The sequence below is a fragment of the Gossypium raimondii genome, chromosome 6 (genome assembly GCF_025698545.1).
Source record: "Gossypium raimondii isolate GPD5lz chromosome 6, ASM2569854v1, whole genome shotgun sequence".
Taxonomy (NCBI): Eukaryota; Viridiplantae; Streptophyta; class Magnoliopsida; order Malvales; family Malvaceae; genus Gossypium; species Gossypium raimondii.
The window spans coordinates 13,126,650-13,145,095 of record NC_068570.1 but is presented as its reverse complement, the minus strand read 5'-3'; the positions used below and the strand labels follow the sequence as shown (position 1 = coordinate 13,145,095).

Here is an 18,446-nt window from a genome sequence, read left to right as displayed (position 1 = left end):
CACACATCATAAATTTGTGTTGAAGGTAAATAATAATAATAATTGTGTATGGAACATGAGTTTTGAAGAAGAAATTAAAAATAAAAATGAATAACAAAATTGAGATGTTAAGATAAAATTTGGTTTAAATCAAATCGATTAAAATTTCACTCATGTTGACTGATTAGTTATTAAATAGCTCAATCTTTTTTAGCAATCCTGTTTGGAAGAAGTAGAGGCTAAGGTTGTAATTTACAAAACAAAAGACCCAAATTAGCAGACAAAGAACACATTTAAACAAACAATAAAACTATAATCATGGTAATTAAAAAGATGGAAAACCGAAAGTGGGTAATTGATAAGATTTCCAGTTTTGGTTTAAAAACATGGTAGTAGTAACATTCTTCACAAAAATCAAAAACTAAATTGATGATTGTCACCAATCCATTTTATTTATTAAAAGCTGAAAATGACATTCAAAATATTCCTTCTGCAATACTACATAAAAATAATAATCAACATCAAGCTCTTATTTTTATTTTATTTTTTCCAGCAGAAACCTGAATGTTATAAGATATCTTGGATTGAGGGACCCCCGTTCATCGGTAGATTGGGATTTTCCATCAATGTCCATATGCCACGTGGCGACTCATGAACACCAGCTCGAACCACTCATCATGCCCCCGGATCTGAGTATTACACCCAAACACCAATCCAATCCAATCCAATCCAATCCAATCTCATCCCCTAAACTCTTCTTAATAATTACTTACTATCTCGTCATTATTTTAATTTTTATTCCAAGAATACTGTACCTTCTACATATAGCAAATATGGAACTAAAAATATTTAAGCTACATATCCCCCCCCCCCTCTCTCTCTCTCAAATAATTCATTTTCCTTCTTGCTTCCTCCTGAGTACGGTTTAATCGCCCATCTTTTTTCCTTCATTCAACCTGTGTCTGCTTCCCAGAATATAATGCTCCAACAAGGTACGTGTATATGCAAAAGTAATTACTATATCATTGATGTACTTGAATTTTTATTTATGTCTTCTATAGCAAATGATTTCAAAGAAAATAAAAACATGTAATAATATTTCTATCTTTGTCTTGTGTAGTTAATTTATTGATTTCTTCTTTTCATTTTCAGCTGATGGGTTTTCTTAATTTATTATATTTCTTTGTAAAACACTTGGATCTTACCAATATAACTTCTTGTTTTTTATTTAACACTTTTTTTCTTTTTCTTTTTAAAAAAATCTTGTTTAGCTGAGTGAGTGATGGGGTTTTATGCTTCTTATTCCTTGAATTTGATGCAAAATCCTTTTTTCTCTCTTTTTTCTTAATTTTAATTTACTTTTTATAAATAAATTTAATTTTTTCTGTATTTGTTTTATATATCTATATATATTTCTCATTGTCATTTTTGCTGTTAAAAACATTAATAATGCTGTCTCTCTGCAGCATAGTACTAACTATGAGAGTAATCTTATCTGCATCATTGACTAGTTTTCTTTTTTAATAACAAATTTTGGGTGTGTTTGAGATGCTTCCTTGCTACTCCAAGTTTGAGTTGGGTATTTTCTGAGTACATTAAAAAAAGTTTCCCTTTTATGGAAATGGATCTGCTTTTTCACATCTCATCATAAGTAATAATAATAGTAAAAAAGATAAACAATAATATCAACTATTATTTTTCATGTTTTGTTTATTGATCTTTCTATGAAAGAACTGAAAGTAGCATGCATGGTGATGGACATGATTTCTACAGCAGGCCTTTGTCTCTTACACCTTAAACAATTCTTGTTTTTTTCTTTTTCTTTTTGCTATATTTAACTATGTATGATTATGGCTATTTTATTAGTAAAAACAATACATCATCGATGTATATTAAGTTTCTAACTACTGCCGTCTCATATATTGTTTCCCTATCATATTCTTTCCTTTCTTTGTTGTATTTTTGGATTCATTACTGGTTTTCGATTTGATAGAACTGCGAGTTTCCACAAAGTAAGGCCCAAAAATAAAAAAATAAAATGGAGGGTGACACATTGAGGCTTGGCAAAGGTGGTGGTCAGATAGATGGGAAGGTGGTGCAGACATTTCAGAAGAGCTTTGTTCAGGTTCAGAATATATTGGACCAAAATAGGCTGCTAATCAATGAGATAAACCAGAACCATGAGTCCAAGATCCCTGACAACTTGGGAAGGAATGTTGGTCTGATTAAGGAGCTCAACAACAACATAAGGAGAGTGGTTGACCTTTACGCAGATCTTTCAACTTCCTTCACCAAATCCACGGATATTGCCTCCTCTGAGGGTGGTGACTCCAGTGGTGGTGGTGGTGCTATGAAATATTCAGATGGCAGCAAAGGTGGCCATAAAAGAAACAGGCCAGCTTAAAAGAACAGACTTGGGTTTTATGTTTTCATTAGTGATTCTTTCGCATGCAATTGGTACTTGGTACTTGGTACTTGGTACTCAGATCAGATTCTGTAACTCTACCCCTTTGTATCGGTGTCGGAAAAAGCTTACTGCTCACATTTGTTAGGGAAATTAAATAATCTGGATGGAACTTCTTCTATTGCATTGTAACCCCCCAGCCTGTAAGTTGTAATCATGTAATGTAATAACCCTTGATCTAATTGAAATGAAGCAAGTGGCGGCCTTACTTTCTAAATTTTAACTTTGTTACACTTTCAACTTTTAGTGATAAAAAGAGTCAACACCTTTAACTGATAAAAAAGCTGATATCTATAGTGGGTGTAAACTGTTTATATATATACTCTCAGATTCTTGACCATGAAGGTTCATTAATGATCTACTTTTGGTTGGAAACAAAGTCTCATTATATACCCCTTTAATTGATTCCCTTTCCAACCTCAATCCAAAAGCATATTCTAAGAAGCATGTTAGAGTTTTCTTGGGAAGAAGATGGATTGAAGATGGGTTTGGGCTTGTGAGAGCTTAGGACCTGCAAGGAAGAACCATGAAGCGTCTCTGATGCTTTAAGTCGGTAAGAGAAAGGTGTTGAGAGCTTAAGAGAATATTTAGCCTGAGTAATGATGATGTCTGTGCTCCCTCCCTCTCTTGCTTTGCTTGGTAGGATGAAAAATATAAGATTTCATTTCATAGGTATATTTGTAGGGGAGAAGGAAAAACTAAAAAGAAAATTGTTTTTCTATTTTTGTCATAAACTTGAAAAATGGAAGAAAAAAAATAAAACATTTTAAAATATATAATATTAAATTAAATACATCTCTCTCTCATCATTCTAATTTGAAAGAATTAATTTTTATACATTAAAATAAAAAATATTTTTTTTATTTTCTTTCCTCTCACTTTTTTTCTTAACAAATCATATTAAAAATTCATTTTAATTTCTTTTTCACTCTTCTACTCTCCTCCCAACCTTCTACTTTTTTACACAAAGCACACTCTTAAAATCATCGTTCTTGAGAGTACACAAGTATCAACGTGTTGAGCATGCGTCATTAGTTAAATGAGATTGTGTCTCTAGTCTCCTTATTAATTGCTGGATTTCGACAACTATCTATTATTATCCATCAATATAATGCCATCTTTGTATTTTTTGGGATTTAGGGCTTTTAGATCCTTGATTATGAAGTGGTTAGTATAAGAAAGCAAAATTAAGTAGGCATGAAGATACTGTGGTTTTCAATCCCATTCCCCTCTCACATATGATACCAGAGGGTCCATACCCTCTTTTAGTTTCAACCGCTTCCATTTGCTGAGAAATCACTATTTCACATTGCTTTTGTTGAATATACTTTGTGGAGAACTGAAAGGTGCTTGCTGGTGCACATATACATCTAACTGAAAATGATATTGAGAAAAGTTAATCATAATGAACCAAAGCAGCTTTAAGTTCAAACCTTTTTGATTCCCACTTACCCTATCACACACCACCACGAAAAACAGAATCTTAGATAAGGAAAAATTGATGAGAGCTTTTGACTATTTTTTTCTTATGCTTTAAATTCCCTTTTTTCCAACCAATGCCATTTTGGCAATCTCCTGGATACTATTGGGTAAAGGAAAATAAAAAAGAAAAAAAGAAGGGTAGCTCAAAGTAAAGCACTACAAAGAGTTGCAAGAGAGAAAAGACAAAATATATGTGTGAATAGTGACCCCCAACAACATGACAAGGGGCCCTACTTATGAAAATATGAATTTCTCCATGCTTATCCCCCCTCTTCCTACCTAGGTTATATTACTTCTCATAACCTATATATCCGTTTTATTCTCTTTATATAATAAATGTGTTTTTATGACTTTCTTTATGATTGATTCCCTTAATAGCTAGCACTTGTCTTTTGTTATATGGACCCACATTATATGGCAGCTGCTTAGTTTCCTAGGGATAAAAAAACACCCACATCATTGATTCTTCAAATAGCTTGTTTTTCTTTTTTCTTTTTTAGATTTTTCAAGAAAAAAAAAAGGAAAAAGAAAAACATTCAAGTTACATAGTTGTATTATTATCATTATTTTTCTTTCTATCATTTTAAGCTCATCGTTAGGTTCTTTTACCAAACTTTTTAGTTCAAAGAATTATTTATAATATTAACATCTGATTAGAGAAAGTGAAAATCAACTTAAATAAAACTAGTTTCATATGTTAAAATGGATAATGACACTTTAAAAAAATTTATAATGTGTACCTTATAACTAATAGCAAGAATTGCTGCATTATTAATCAAAATCGTATATGTACTCTTGCAAGAAAACTGTCGGCCAACAACCACCGTAGGGATAATGGAGAAAAAAAATGTTCTTTTTTTTTTTTTAGAAAATGGCTAAAAAATTGTTAGCAACTGAAAAATCTAACTCTAAATAATTAAGAAGTTGATGAGAGTTGTTTAAAGTTGAGTTATGTCACGACATAAAATATAGGGAATCAATTGTAATAAATAAATAAGAAAATTTAATAGGCTTGATGGTTAAGTGCTACTTCCTCATACTAGAGGTTTTAGGTTCTAATGCTTAAAAGTTAACTTTCCCCTTAAGTGATTTTAGGTTTGAGCCATTCTCTTCCCTTTTATTTTCCTTTTATTTCGGCCTAAAATTTTACGCTTGTCGCCCCTAGGGTTTCAAACCCTAACTATTTAACCATTATTTTCCCAATTGGACTAGATTTGCCTCTTTTCAAATCCTAGTAAGACTTCACTTCATCTTTTATTTCTTCTCTTTTTCTTTTCTTTCCTCTTCTTTGCACTATATTTTACATCTTTTTGCTGTTGAAATTTTTTTTCTATCAAATCAATCCTCGTTAAATCGTTTTTCTACTGGTTGATAGCCTTCATATTTTCATTAAAGTTCAGTAAGTGCATTCGTTTCGATAAGTGGAACTCGTAATTCTGGAATAGTATCGTTCCTTTTTAATCTTTCAATTCAACAACAACTACTCAATCTTTTACGGTTCTTGCCAAATCTTTTGTTAATCTTGACGAATCTTGAAATCAATTGATAACTCGTGTATAAATGTCATTGAATGACCGAATTTAGCAAAATCGGATTGGATTTGATCGTGAGGAACGTTGATCGAACTCCCGGTGAAAGGTGTGTCTTCTTTACCAAGTGAATCAGAGCAAACCGTGTGTAGATATAAGGCCACATGGTCTCTTACACGGGCATGTGGACTACACGGATGGACCACACGACCATCACATGATCACGTTCTTTTGTTATGTTAGGGTACCTTCAACTATCACACGGCTAAGAACCTCCTACACGGTCGTGTCTCTCCTATAAGGTAATTTGTACGTTTGCCGCATTAACAAAGTTTGTTACATGGCCATGTAACCCTTCCACACGGCTTATAGATCCTCACATGACCTGGCCACATGGCCGTGTAACCCTTGTTTTACAATATTGCCCCAAATTCTATGAATTGTTTAGTTTAGTCCTTGTATAACTCCCGAAATATTTCTAGAGTTTTTATTCACTCGATTGAGTCCCTGATATAATGAACATGCTAGAATCTATGATTTGGTGATTGAATTGCTACAGTAATAATAATGATGTGCTAACATTACATGTTTATTGTCTCTGTAATTCTGATGAATTGTTACTATTATTTTTACCATTATATTATTAATTACTTGTTCAACATGCCTACTGTTATTGTTGAACTAAATACATGTTAAGCATGCCTACTATTAATTTTGAACCTAATACAGGTTAAGCATATCTAATGTTATTGATTAAATTGAATACACGATAAAGCATGTCTATTATTTTTACATAATACTATTACAAGCATGTCTTATTACATTGCATGGGGTGAGATGATTGTACGGAGGAAGTATTGACAGTTTGATAATCTGCAACACTGATGGCTCATCCACAAATTATTGATAGCTTTTATCTGCAAATATGTTGTGCATCCACAAAAGGTGACAATTTATTTGCAAATGTTTTTATCTAAAAATACTGGTGGTTAATCCATAATTTTTACTACTAGCAATTTATTTGCAAATACTGGTGATTCATCCACAAACTAGAGTGTATTGGTTGGAAGACTTCTAGGGAGCTCTTACTGTAGAGTGTAGTGAAGTATGGGTACAATCTTTCCTGTTATTCTTGCATTGCATTAATATTCACATACATGCTCAAAATAACTGTTGGCTTATGCTTTGCTATACGAGTTCATTTGTTCTGAAAACTATTTGTTGTATGCATGTTTGCTATTTTACACTAGTTTACTTGTGATAGGACTCGCACTGAGTTTCTTAAGCTCACTCTCCTTTAATTTTCATCTTTACAGATAACTCACCAAGTTAGGACACAAACTTGACATCTGGAGGACTCAGCACGGGTCATTTTTTTATAAAAAATATTTTAGATTCATTAATTGCAATTTCTGTTATTGAAAAACTGTATTAGTTTACTTGAACTGTGGTATAGGGGCTTAGGTTTTGGGATTTATATAGCATGCATGACATTGATTTTCATTATAAGAGGTAGGAATATGAGTTTTAATTAATTATGATTGAAATAAGGTTTTTATTAAAACTATGTTTGATATCACTTTTTCACTGCATGACTAAGGAAATGAGGTTTGAAAAATATATACATTTATAATTCTAGAATTCAACTTTTAGAAAATAATCATTAAGGTTAGCCAATTTTTGAAATTAAAATGTAACCCTTTTAAAACACACTAAGTTTTCCTCTAAAATTAAAGTAAACATTTTAAACAATTGTTTTTAAATTTTAATAATTCTGCTAGGCCATTTCGGTGGCCAATATAATCTTTCGAATTTGGTCTCAACGTCTAGGCTGGGTTTGGGGGGTTACATGTAGTGGTATCAGAGCCTAGGTTTTCTAAACTCAAACTGTAGATTTTTGAATGAGTCTGCATGGATGTCATAAAGGAGTATTTTTGGGAAAAGCCATGCCACAAGTTTTTGAAAAGTTGATTTTTTACAAGAAGATAAATTTGAGACTCCGATGTCGGTACTACTTTAGTTATTGATACTTTAGATAAATTGTAATATTTAAACTATAAACACTTAAGACAAATAGCTAATGCTTGAACTTTTTTGTTTGAAAATTGTAGATATACTTTAGAATTTAAACATGCAAGAATACAATATGAACACTTAAGGTAGACGTGGTAAGGGTATGTCACGTAGAGTTGCACCCGTAAAGCCACTCACTGTTAAGGGAGAAAACCTAATCTTTGGGAAGGATTACATAGAGGATTGTACCGCCAATGGTGGCGGAGGTTACGAAAATAGAGATGACGTAATGTCACAGGCAATGCTGAGGGTTCTGCGGGTTGTTGGAGCCCAATTTGGATTAGGGAGTCGTGGATCTGTTTTGGAGTGACTCTAATCAAATGGGGCGAAAATATTTAAAGGTGTTGTTAGAACGATTCCTACTGTGGCAAAAATATTGGATGGAGTTGACGAAGAGGATTCAGGAGGATCTAGATTGTAATCCAGAATAAAAATTGAATGGCATTATGTCTTTATTAAGGAAAAGACTTATCATTAGTGGCAGTCTATTGTAAGGAGAGTACACATGTTAAACATTTAACTTGGGAATATTTCTAGAAAGCCTTTCAAAAGAAGTATGTGGGAACTAGATATACGAAAGCCCACAGACTCGAGTTTATCGAGTTGAAACAAGGAGATATAACTGCAGCTGAATTCCTAAAACTTAGCCGTTATGCTCAGAGTATGGTTGCCACAAAACAGGATAAGTGTGTGAAGTTCAAAAATGGGTTGCGTTTTGACTTCAAGATACGGGTTGTTTCACGCCAGGAATGAGTGTTTGAGACCTTAGTGGAGAAAACCAAAATTATGGAGGAGATCAAATAGGTGGAACGCAGAAAATGAGAGAAAAGTAAGGTCCTAGATAAAAGAGATTCTGGTTCCACTGATTTGAATTCTCGTCCCCTAAAATGGGCCAGAAAGGGAAGACTGTAGCAAAGGGTTGTTGTGGCTAACTCAGGGGGTAGTACACCCAACTGTTCATACTGTGATAAGCGTCATGTGGGTGAGTGCTGGAAAAAGTTAGGTGCTTGCCTGAGGTGTTGGTCGGTAGAGCATTTGGTAAAAGATTGTCCTCGTCAAAATGGGAAAATGCAAGCTCCAACCCAAAATCAGAGAGCGGGTCAATTACCTCTGAGAGGTCGAGGCTAGAATAGGGCCACAAATACCGTAGCAACTAGTACGAACCAAACTGAGGCTAGACAATCTGCCCTTATTTGCCATTAGAGGTTTCGAGGATAGAGATGCACCCAATATCATTGCAGGTATTTTCACCATTTATCCAGTTCCATATTTTGCCTTAATTGACATAGGATCTACACATTCATATGTTACTTATAATATGCTTGATAAACTGAGTGTTGGGGTAGAGAAAACACTATTGATGTTATCGTAGTAAACCCTTTAGGACAATCGGTTATTGTGAATAAGATCTATAAGGGATGTCCATTAAAATTTTAGGGTGTATTTTTTTCGATGGATTTTAAGGAATTACCTTTTGGGGAGTTTGATTTAATTTTGGGTATGAATTATTTAGTGGAACATCAAGTTAGTCTAAATTATGCCTCTAAGAAAGTAACTTTGAAAACGACTAAGGGCAGTGAGATTGTTATGGTTGGGGAGCAACAAAACTATTTATTGAATGTAATCTCTACTATGGTTGCCGAAAAATTAGTTCCGAAAGGGTGTGAAGCTCATTTAGCCTATGTTATGGATGAGAATGCAAGTAGCTTTGTCATAGATAGTATTCGAACTGTTAGGGAATTCCTGAATATATTTCTTGAAGAGCTGTGAGGGTTACCTTCAGATCATGAAGTAGAATTTAGAATTGAACTATTGTCTGGAACTGCTCTAGTGTCCATTATAGCATGGCACCTAAATAGCTTCAAGAATTAAAAATTCAACTTTAGGAGCTTTTGGATCATGGGTTTATTAGACCTAATGTTTCTCCGTGGGAAGCTCTGACCTTTTTTGTTAAAAATAAATATGGCTCTTTGAGGCTATGTATTGATTATCAACAGTTGAATAAATTGACCGTAAAGAATAAATATCCCCTGCCTAGGATCAATGATTTGTTCGATCAATTTCGTGGTGCTCCGATGTTTTCTAAGACAGATTTAAAGTCGGGGTACTATCAGCTAAAGGTAAAAGAGGCGGATTTGCCTAAACTACATTTAAGACTTGATATGGTTACTACAAGTTCCTTGTAATGCCTTTCAAATTGACCAATGCCCCGACAACTTTTATGAACTTAATGAATCAAGTGTTCCAACCCTTTCTTGATCAGTTCATCGTAGTATTTATCGACGATATCTTAGTTTATTCAAAAATCAAAACCGAACATGATGAATACCTTAAGAAAGTTCTACAAATCCTCCACGAAAAAAAACTATCAAGTTGAGCAAGTGCGAGTTTTGGCTTAAAAAAGTCAAGTGGTATCCATAAAGGGTATTTGTGTAAACTCGAAAAAGATAGAGGTCATCCTAGAATGGAAACAACCTAAAAATGTCTTTGAAATTCGAAGTTTCCTTTGTTTAGTTGGATACTATTGTAGATTTGTTGAAGAGTTCTCTTTGATTTCTACTCAATTGAATAAGTTGTTGAGGAAGAATGTTCCGTTTAAATGGACAGAAGATCAACAAGCTAGCTTTGAAAAGCTAAATGAGGTGCTGACACAAGCTCCCGTGTTAATTGAGCCCAAGTTAGAAAAAGAGTATGTGGTGTACAGCGATGCATCCTATACTGGCCTTAGATGTGAATTGATGCAATGTGGAAAAGTAGTTGCCTGTGCGTCGAGGCAGTCGAAACAACATGGTGCAACTATCCGACTTATGACTTGGAGTTGGCAATGGTGGTATTTATATTAAAAATTTAGAGGCACTATTTGAATGGTGAGAAGTGTTATATATATACTGATCATAAGAGTCTCAAGTATTTCTCACCTAAAAATAGTTGAATTTGAGGCAACAAAGGTGGATAGAACTGTTAAATAGTTATGACTATGTAATTAAATACCACCCCAAAAAAGCCAATGTGGTGGCAGATGTTCTAAGTAGAAAATAGATGACCGATCTAAGAGCAATGTTTGCTAGGTTAAGTCTAGTGGATGATGGAGGCTTACTAGCTTAACTACAAGCGAAACCCACCTTAGCTAGTGAGATTAAGTGTAACGACCCGATAGCCAGAGGTGTCGAAAAATGTATTTCCAAGACTCCGTTCCTATGAATCGGACTTGTAAATATTTAAATATTTACTATAAATATTTATGGAGTTATATTAGAGACAAATTAAATTTTGAATATGTGATTTGCATGATGAATTAGGAGCTATTAAGGAATAAGGACTAAATCGCGTAAGGGTTAAAAGTTGGATTATAGATTGAGATAAATTAAAGGGGCTAAAATAGTAAATATGCATTTAATTAATAGTAGTGGACAACATTAATGATATGTGTTATATATATGATAACTTAATATATATATGTTATAATAAATAACATGAAATGCATATATATTATATAATAATGAATTAAAATGAAAACAAATAAATGAAATAAGAATGTAAGTGGAGGGAGAGAGAAAGAAGAGAAGAAGAGAAAGAATGCACAACTTAGATGGGTTTGGAGTTCAAATCTAAAATTATAAAAGTCGTTTCGAAATTTTCGAGTAAGAAGGGGAAAGACAAGGTCGACGTCAAGTTGCTCGAAATATACAGTTTGTGTTTCTATAATATGAATTAAAAAACATATTGTTACATATTAAATTATTTGCATATGATTAGTAATTAAGGTGAGTATTATTGTATTTTGGGTTGATTTGAATATGTGTATTTGAGAAAATGTGTTTGCTATCAAAATTGAATATATGTTTATATATGATAATGTACACATATGAAATTGAGACATTGGTTGTATTGAAAAGTGAAATGAAACCCTATTAATTGTTTTGGGATGATTCGGATATAGATGGCATACCATAGGATAAGAAGAGTTCAGGGATTTCTTCGGCCTCGAGTCAATGAGGCACTGGGTGCCAATTTGCTTCGGTTTAATCGATGAGACTAGGTGTCAACTTATATTGCGTTGGGCACAATTATTACTTTAGATTTATCTGATGAGGCATTGGGTACCAAACTGGTGTGTTGGTTGGATTCGTGTATCTGTCCGAATCTGAGTTGTGTTAATAGGGGAAATTAAATCACAAAATTTGTGTTAATATTGAGATGAGAAGGATGAGAAATGGATATGAGATTGGAAATGGAATATGAAATGATGAAATGGGATATGAATATTGAAATGAATTCATGTATTGAACAAATAGATCAATCATGCCATTGCATAAGTTCAAATTTATCAAATGCTATATGAAATTCCATTGTCATGTACTAAAACATGTGGAATCTAGTGGATGTGAATAAAGAATGAGCAAATTTATATTATTGAATTGAAACATATGTTAATAACATTACTTGTTGCATTCTTACCTTTTAAATACTTATATCAAGTTTAAATTGTTTGGATTATAAAAATACAACTAAGTTATATTCAGTGTGCGATTTTGTTTTCTGTGCGCAGGTTAGGTACTTTTCAAACTATCGTCGATTCAACATCCAATAACGAATCTCGGACTCAAGTGTGGTGATGTTCTAAATTGTAATGGCATGTACCTAGGAAGTCTTTTGTTGATAGTTGGTTTGTTAATGTGATGTTATTTTGGTTTAAAGTGAAATTATGGTTACTTGTATATATATATGGTTGTGGTTGAAGCTATGTTTTGGTATGTGGTCTAGTTAATGTGTTGATATGTGTTTTAGCTTAAAGCTTGGAAGCCTAAGTAGCTAAATGTTAGTTCAATATTGACTAATTTGGTATGAATGAAAGTTTTTGAATGGTTGATGTATTGTTGATATGTTTAAAGATAGAAAATGTGGTACCAATTAGGGCACATTGGTTAGGCACTTAAGATGGTTGTTTTGGCTTGTTTTGTGCATGTTTAATGGTGTTTGGAATAGATTAAATGGTTGGTAATTGAGTTTCTTAGTGTCCAAGTAAGCATGAAATTGTAAAATTGAGTTTTAAGGCACATTTAGGTACACACGACTTGAGACACGGTTTGTCACACAGTCATGTGTCACACACGGGCGTGCGCCTTGAACGTGTTGAAAACAGTATAGGTGCAGTTTCTACATAGCCTGTGACACGGTTGTGTGAGATTAATTCAATAGGTACATGGCCCAAACACACGGACGTGTGATATAGCACACGATTGTGTAGGGTAGTCACATGCCCATGTCAAGAGCCACACGGTTTGGCACATAGCCTGCGACATTGCCGTGTGACCCAAGTTAGTGAGTTACACTGGTTGGGACACGGTCGTGTGTCCTAACTTCGAAAGTCAAATGGTCTGGGGTGTTCCACACGGCCTAGACACACGGTCGTGTGACCCCTATTTTTTTGGATTTTGTGATTTTTCCTTAAACTTCTAGATTTTTTTCAAATTAGTCCCTGGTTGCTTTTAGACTATTTTTAGAGTCCTATAGACTCGTATTAAGGATTGTAAGACCATTTTTACTCTGATTTAGAATGAAATAGAAAACCTAAGCTAGGTGAAGTAGGTTATTCTACTAATATCATCAAAGGTAGTAGTAGTTGGAGTAAGGTTCAATACTCCGATTTTAATAATTGGAATAGTCTTGTTATGTATCCAACTTTTAGCTTTTTAGAGGGGATAAATAGTGATAAGAGTGTAGACAGTGGAAGACCAAGTTTAGCATTGCATAGTATGATACATTATTTGATTATATAAGGCACTAATATGAAAGTAATAGATTGGCATGATCTGCCCATGTATAATATAATGTTAATTGTTAACTTACACAAATGCTTATGATGTAATTAAATGTTCTGATTGGTTGTAATGCCCGTGACCCTAATCCGACGACAAAGAGGGGTTAGGGGTGTTACATTAAGGCTAAACAATCAATAGATATGTCCTTAATTCCATGGATTAAGTAAGTAGAGGATGAAAAAAATTGAGGACTATAGGTTTAATGATGAGGAAATCTTATACTTCCAATGGAGGTATTATGTGCCAAACGATAAGGATCTAATGAGAGGTGGCAGCATTTGTAGCTAAGTGCCTTGAAGCATTTTACAACCGATTAAAATATCTTATTGAAAGTGAGAGTGAATAACAATGGGCTTTGTTAGTAAGTTGCCTTTAACACCCACTAAGAAAGATTTAATTAGGGTGATTGTAGATCAATTAACTAAGTCAACTTATTTCTTACCTGTCCGTATGGATCACTCTTTACAAAAGCTGGCTAAGTTATATATTTCGAAGATTGTAAGGTTGCATGGTGTACCTGTATCAATTATTCAAATCGAGATCCCCTTTTTACATCTCGATTTTGGAAAAAGCTAAATGAGGCACTAGGTGCTCGTTTGAATTTTAGTATTGTCTTCCATCCACAAATTGAAGGACAATCCGAGCGAGCTATTTAGATCTTAGAAGATATGCTAAGGGGTTGTATTATCGAATTTCGAGGTAGTTGGGAAGATCATTTGACTCTAGTTGAATTTGTTTAATCAAGTATACAAATGGTACCTTATGAAGCCTTGTATGGTCATAACTATCGAACTTAACTGTGTTGGACCGAACTGGGTGAAAGAAAAATTTTGGGTCTTAAAGTGGTATAAGATTTTGAAAGGAAAATTAGATTGATTTAGGATAGACTGAAAGCGGCTTCAGATAGGCAGAAGTCATAAGCAAACCTCAAAAGGAAGGACATTGAACACAGTGTTAGAGACCAATTCTTTTTGAAAGTGTTCCCATGATAGAAAGTGTTGAGGTTCGGACGAAAGGGCAAGTTAAGTCCTAAGTTCATCGGACCTTACAAAATCCTTAAGAGAATCAATCCAGTGACGTGCCAATTAAAACTACCTCTTGAACTAGACCACATCTATGACGTCTTTCATGTCTCCATGTTGAGACAATACCATTTTGATCCTTCTCATATTCTACCAATTTAAGAGAATGAGGTGAGACTAGATTTTTTCTTTGAGGAGGAACCCATCCAAATTATAGATTATAAGGTAAAGGTTCTGAGAAGTAAACAAATCCCACTTGTTAAGGTTTTGTGATGGAACCATGGCACGAAGGAGGTCAAATGGGAACTAGAAGAGATGTTTCATCGACAATGTCATCATATATTCGAACCAGGTATATTTTGATGATGAAATTTCTTTAATGAGGGGAGAGTTTTCATGCCCCAAAATATAGGGAGTCAATTGTAATGGATAGACAAGAAAATTTAATAGGCTTGATGGTTAAGTGCTACTCCCTTATCCTAGAGGTCCTAGGTTCGAACTTCCTTCCTTCCATTTCTTTTCCTTTTATTTTCAATAACCTAAGGTAAAAGCCACAACTAAAATATATACAGTTCTGAGTTAAAACTAGATAAAAAAATAGGCTTCAGGCCTAATGGTTAAGAGTTAGCTTTCCCCTAAATGATTTTAGGTTCGAGCCACTCTCTTCCCTTCCATTTCCTTTTTATTTCGGCCCAAAATTTTGGGTTATTTACCCTTGCCTTCCCTAAGGTTCCAAACCCTAACTATTTAACCATTCTTTTCCCAATTGGACTAGGTTTGTTTCTTTCCAAATCTTAGTAAGACTTCTCTTTATATTTTCTATCTCTTCTCATTTTCTTTTATTTCCTCTTCTTTGCACCACATTTCACATCTTTTTACTGTTGAATATTTTTCTTTTCCATATCAAATCAATCCTCGTTAAATCATTTTTCTACCGATTGTTGAATTCATCGTCGATAGCCTTCGTATTTTCATCAAAATTCGGTAAGTGCATTCGTTTCGATAAGTAGAACACATAATTCTGAAATAATATCGTTCCACGTTAATCTTTCAGTTCAATTACTCAATTTTTTACGGTTCTTGCCAAATCTTTTGTTTATCTTGACAAATCTTGAAATCAATAGTTAACTCGTGTATAAATGTCATTGAAGGACCGAATTTAGGCGAATCGAATCGGATTTGATCATGAGGAACCTCAATTGGAATCCTAGTGAAATGTGTGTGTTCTTTACCAAGTGAATTAAGACAAATTGTGTGTAGGTTAAGGGCCACACGATCTCTCACATAGACGTGTGGACCATAGGGCCAAAACCTCCCACACTACCTTGTCTCTCTTGTAGGGTAACTTTTGCATTTGTCACATGGCTACAGTCTATTACACGGCTTGGCCACATGACTATGTAACCCTTCCACGCAACTTATAGGTCCTTACACGGTCTGGCCACATGACCATGTGGCCCATGTTTTATAGTATTGCTCAATATTTTGTGAATTGTTCAGTTTAGTCCCTATATAACCCCTCAAATTATTTCTAGATTTTTTATTCACTCAATTGAGTCCCTAATATTATGAACATGCCAGAATCTGTGAGTTGATAATTGAATTGCTACTGTAATAATGATGATATGTGAACTTGACATGTTTACTGGCACTGTATTTATGATGAATTGTTATTGTTATTTTTACCATTGCATTACTGATTGCATGTGTAGCATGCCTACTGTTGTTGAACCAAATACATGTTAAGTATGCCTAATGTTACTATTGAACCTAATACAGGTTAAGCATGTCTAATACTACTGAGTGAATTGAATACATGATAAAGCATGTCTATTGTTTTTACATGATATTGTTACAAGCATGTCATACTGTAACAGCCCGAATTTGGGGCTAGTCGGAATAGTGGTTTCGGGACCACAAATTCTACGAGAAAAAAATTATTTTTATTATATTTTTATGGTCTACAATTTCCCAAAATGATTTCCTGAAAATTTCGTTCGAAAATTTTGACGTTTGGACACTCAATTTAGTCAAAAGAACTAAATTGTAAAAAGTGCAAAAGTTGAGTTCTATATGTTAGAGGTGTCCAATTGTTATGAAATTTTAAATTGGAGGTCTTTATATGGTAATTAGACCATTGGCTAAGTTGGTGGACAAAAATGGGTATGGTTAGGCATGTTTCCAAACTTTTTCATTAAGGGCATTTTAGTTATTTAGTTATTAAAATGAATTGAAAACAAAATTAAAAGCCAATTTTTTCCATCTTCAACCCCTAGGCCCGAAAATTGCATGGATAAACCATGGCTAGGGTTTTTCAAGCTTCCAAGCTCTATTGTAAGTCCGTTCTATCCCCGTTTTTAATGATTTTTACGTTCTTAAAATCCTCGTAACAAGATTTACCTATTTTTACCATTGTTTTGAACTAGGGTTTGTGTTTAAAAATTTACCCATGAATGATATGCATGTATTTTTATGTTTTATGGAAGAATATGAATGTTTAGAGTATGATAAACGATTTGTACTAAGTAATTTTCGATGAAAATACCTAAAAGAATTAATTTGTAAAGGTTATAAAATATGTCACAAGTGTGTGAATAAGTGAGTATTGTGGACTGCTATAGTTATGAAAATGGTTTAGCTAGGCCTAAAATGCAAGGAAATTGAATAAAAATTATTTTACAAGCCTAGGGGCAAAATCATAATTTTATGAAACTTTAGGGGAAAAATGTAATTTTCTGAAAGTATGATTTTTGGACTGGAATGAAAAATGTGAAGGTTATATAAGTTAAATGTATTGTTATAAATCAAGAAAGACGATAAATTGAAATTGATCGATAAAAAGAAAAGTGAGAAAAAGTGAAAAATTCCCGAATAAACATTTGGAATAAAAAGGGATACGAATGAAGTGACATAAATGATCACATCTGTTGCACGGATTGTGTGTAGGCCACTATGTAAAAGTGAAAGTGATGGTCATGTGTGTAGTACTATGTGCAGGCTACTACGTGTACCGGAATGATAGGCCGCATGTGTAGTACTATGTGCAGGCTACTATGCGTACCGAATAGTTTCGATCACGTGTGTAGTACTATGTGCAGGCTACTATGTGAACCGAACATCATTGATTAGTAAGGTGGTTGCTATGTGCTGATTCCACCGGACATCATTGATTAATAAGGTGGTTGCTATGTCTTTGAATCCACCGAGTATCATTATTATTCAAGTGTTCATCGGAAATTGACTAAGTGTAATTGAATAATGAATATAGGTGTGGAATTGAATTGAATATCGACTTAGAAATGGAAAAGTGAATTTTGAATTGAATTGTGATTGAAAGTGAAAAAGTGAAATTATGAAAGAGCACATTTAGCAATAAAACAGTTTAGACATCAACAGTTGTGTGACTTTGAAAAATCACCAAAAGTGGTGGAGATTGAATTAGAGGCTGAAAAATATATGAAATTGGAGCTGAATAAGTCTATTTTCACATAAAAGAAATAGAGCAAGCAAAAGAGTTATATATTTTGAGATATTTGAAGTTTAGTTAGACAGAGTCAGAATGAGTTTGGAATCCCCTGTTCTGACTTTGGAAAATTTTAAAAAATTTGTACAAAAATAATTATGGGATAAAGTTTATATGTTTAGATACCTCAGTGAATCTATTTTCAATAAAAACAAACAGAAACAATATCCAAATTTTGTACAATGAGATAATTAATTTTTAGTAAAGAGAGGTCAGAATTGTCAGCAGTGAAACAAGGAAAACTTTAAAGAATAAAATGTACTATTTGGCTAAACCAAAAATTCTGAAAATTTTATGGTAAGAATATATGTGAATCTAGTTTCGGGGAAAATTTTCGGATCTTAATTTGAAGTTCTATAGCTCCGGGTAAAAATAATTTAGTGACTCGAATAGACAGCTTTGAATATACATGTGAGTGAATAGTAAAATTGTAGTTAATGTTGTTTAAGTGTGTTATACACATTAAGGAGATGGAATAGAGAGGAGGATGAGGAAAATTGGAAGAACATATGAATGATTTGTGTATAATTGGCCATATGCTCGATTATAATC

At 33.6% G+C, this 18,446-nt stretch overlaps 1 protein-coding gene across 1 annotated transcript; it reads left to right on the top strand.

Moving 5' to 3' along the window:
- The first annotated feature begins 792 nt into the window (after nucleotides 1–792).
- LOC105774406 (protein ELF4-LIKE 3) lies at nucleotides 793–2,660 on the top strand. Its single transcript, XM_012596895.2, has 2 exons — nucleotides 793–971; nucleotides 1,973–2,660. Exon 2 carries the CDS (start codon nucleotides 2,018–2,020, stop codon nucleotides 2,381–2,383), a length of 366 nt encoding a protein of 121 aa, XP_012452349.1. The 5' UTR covers nucleotides 793–971; nucleotides 1,973–2,017; the 3' UTR covers nucleotides 2,384–2,660.
- The last annotated feature ends 15,786 nt before the right edge of the window (nucleotides 2,661–18,446 follow it).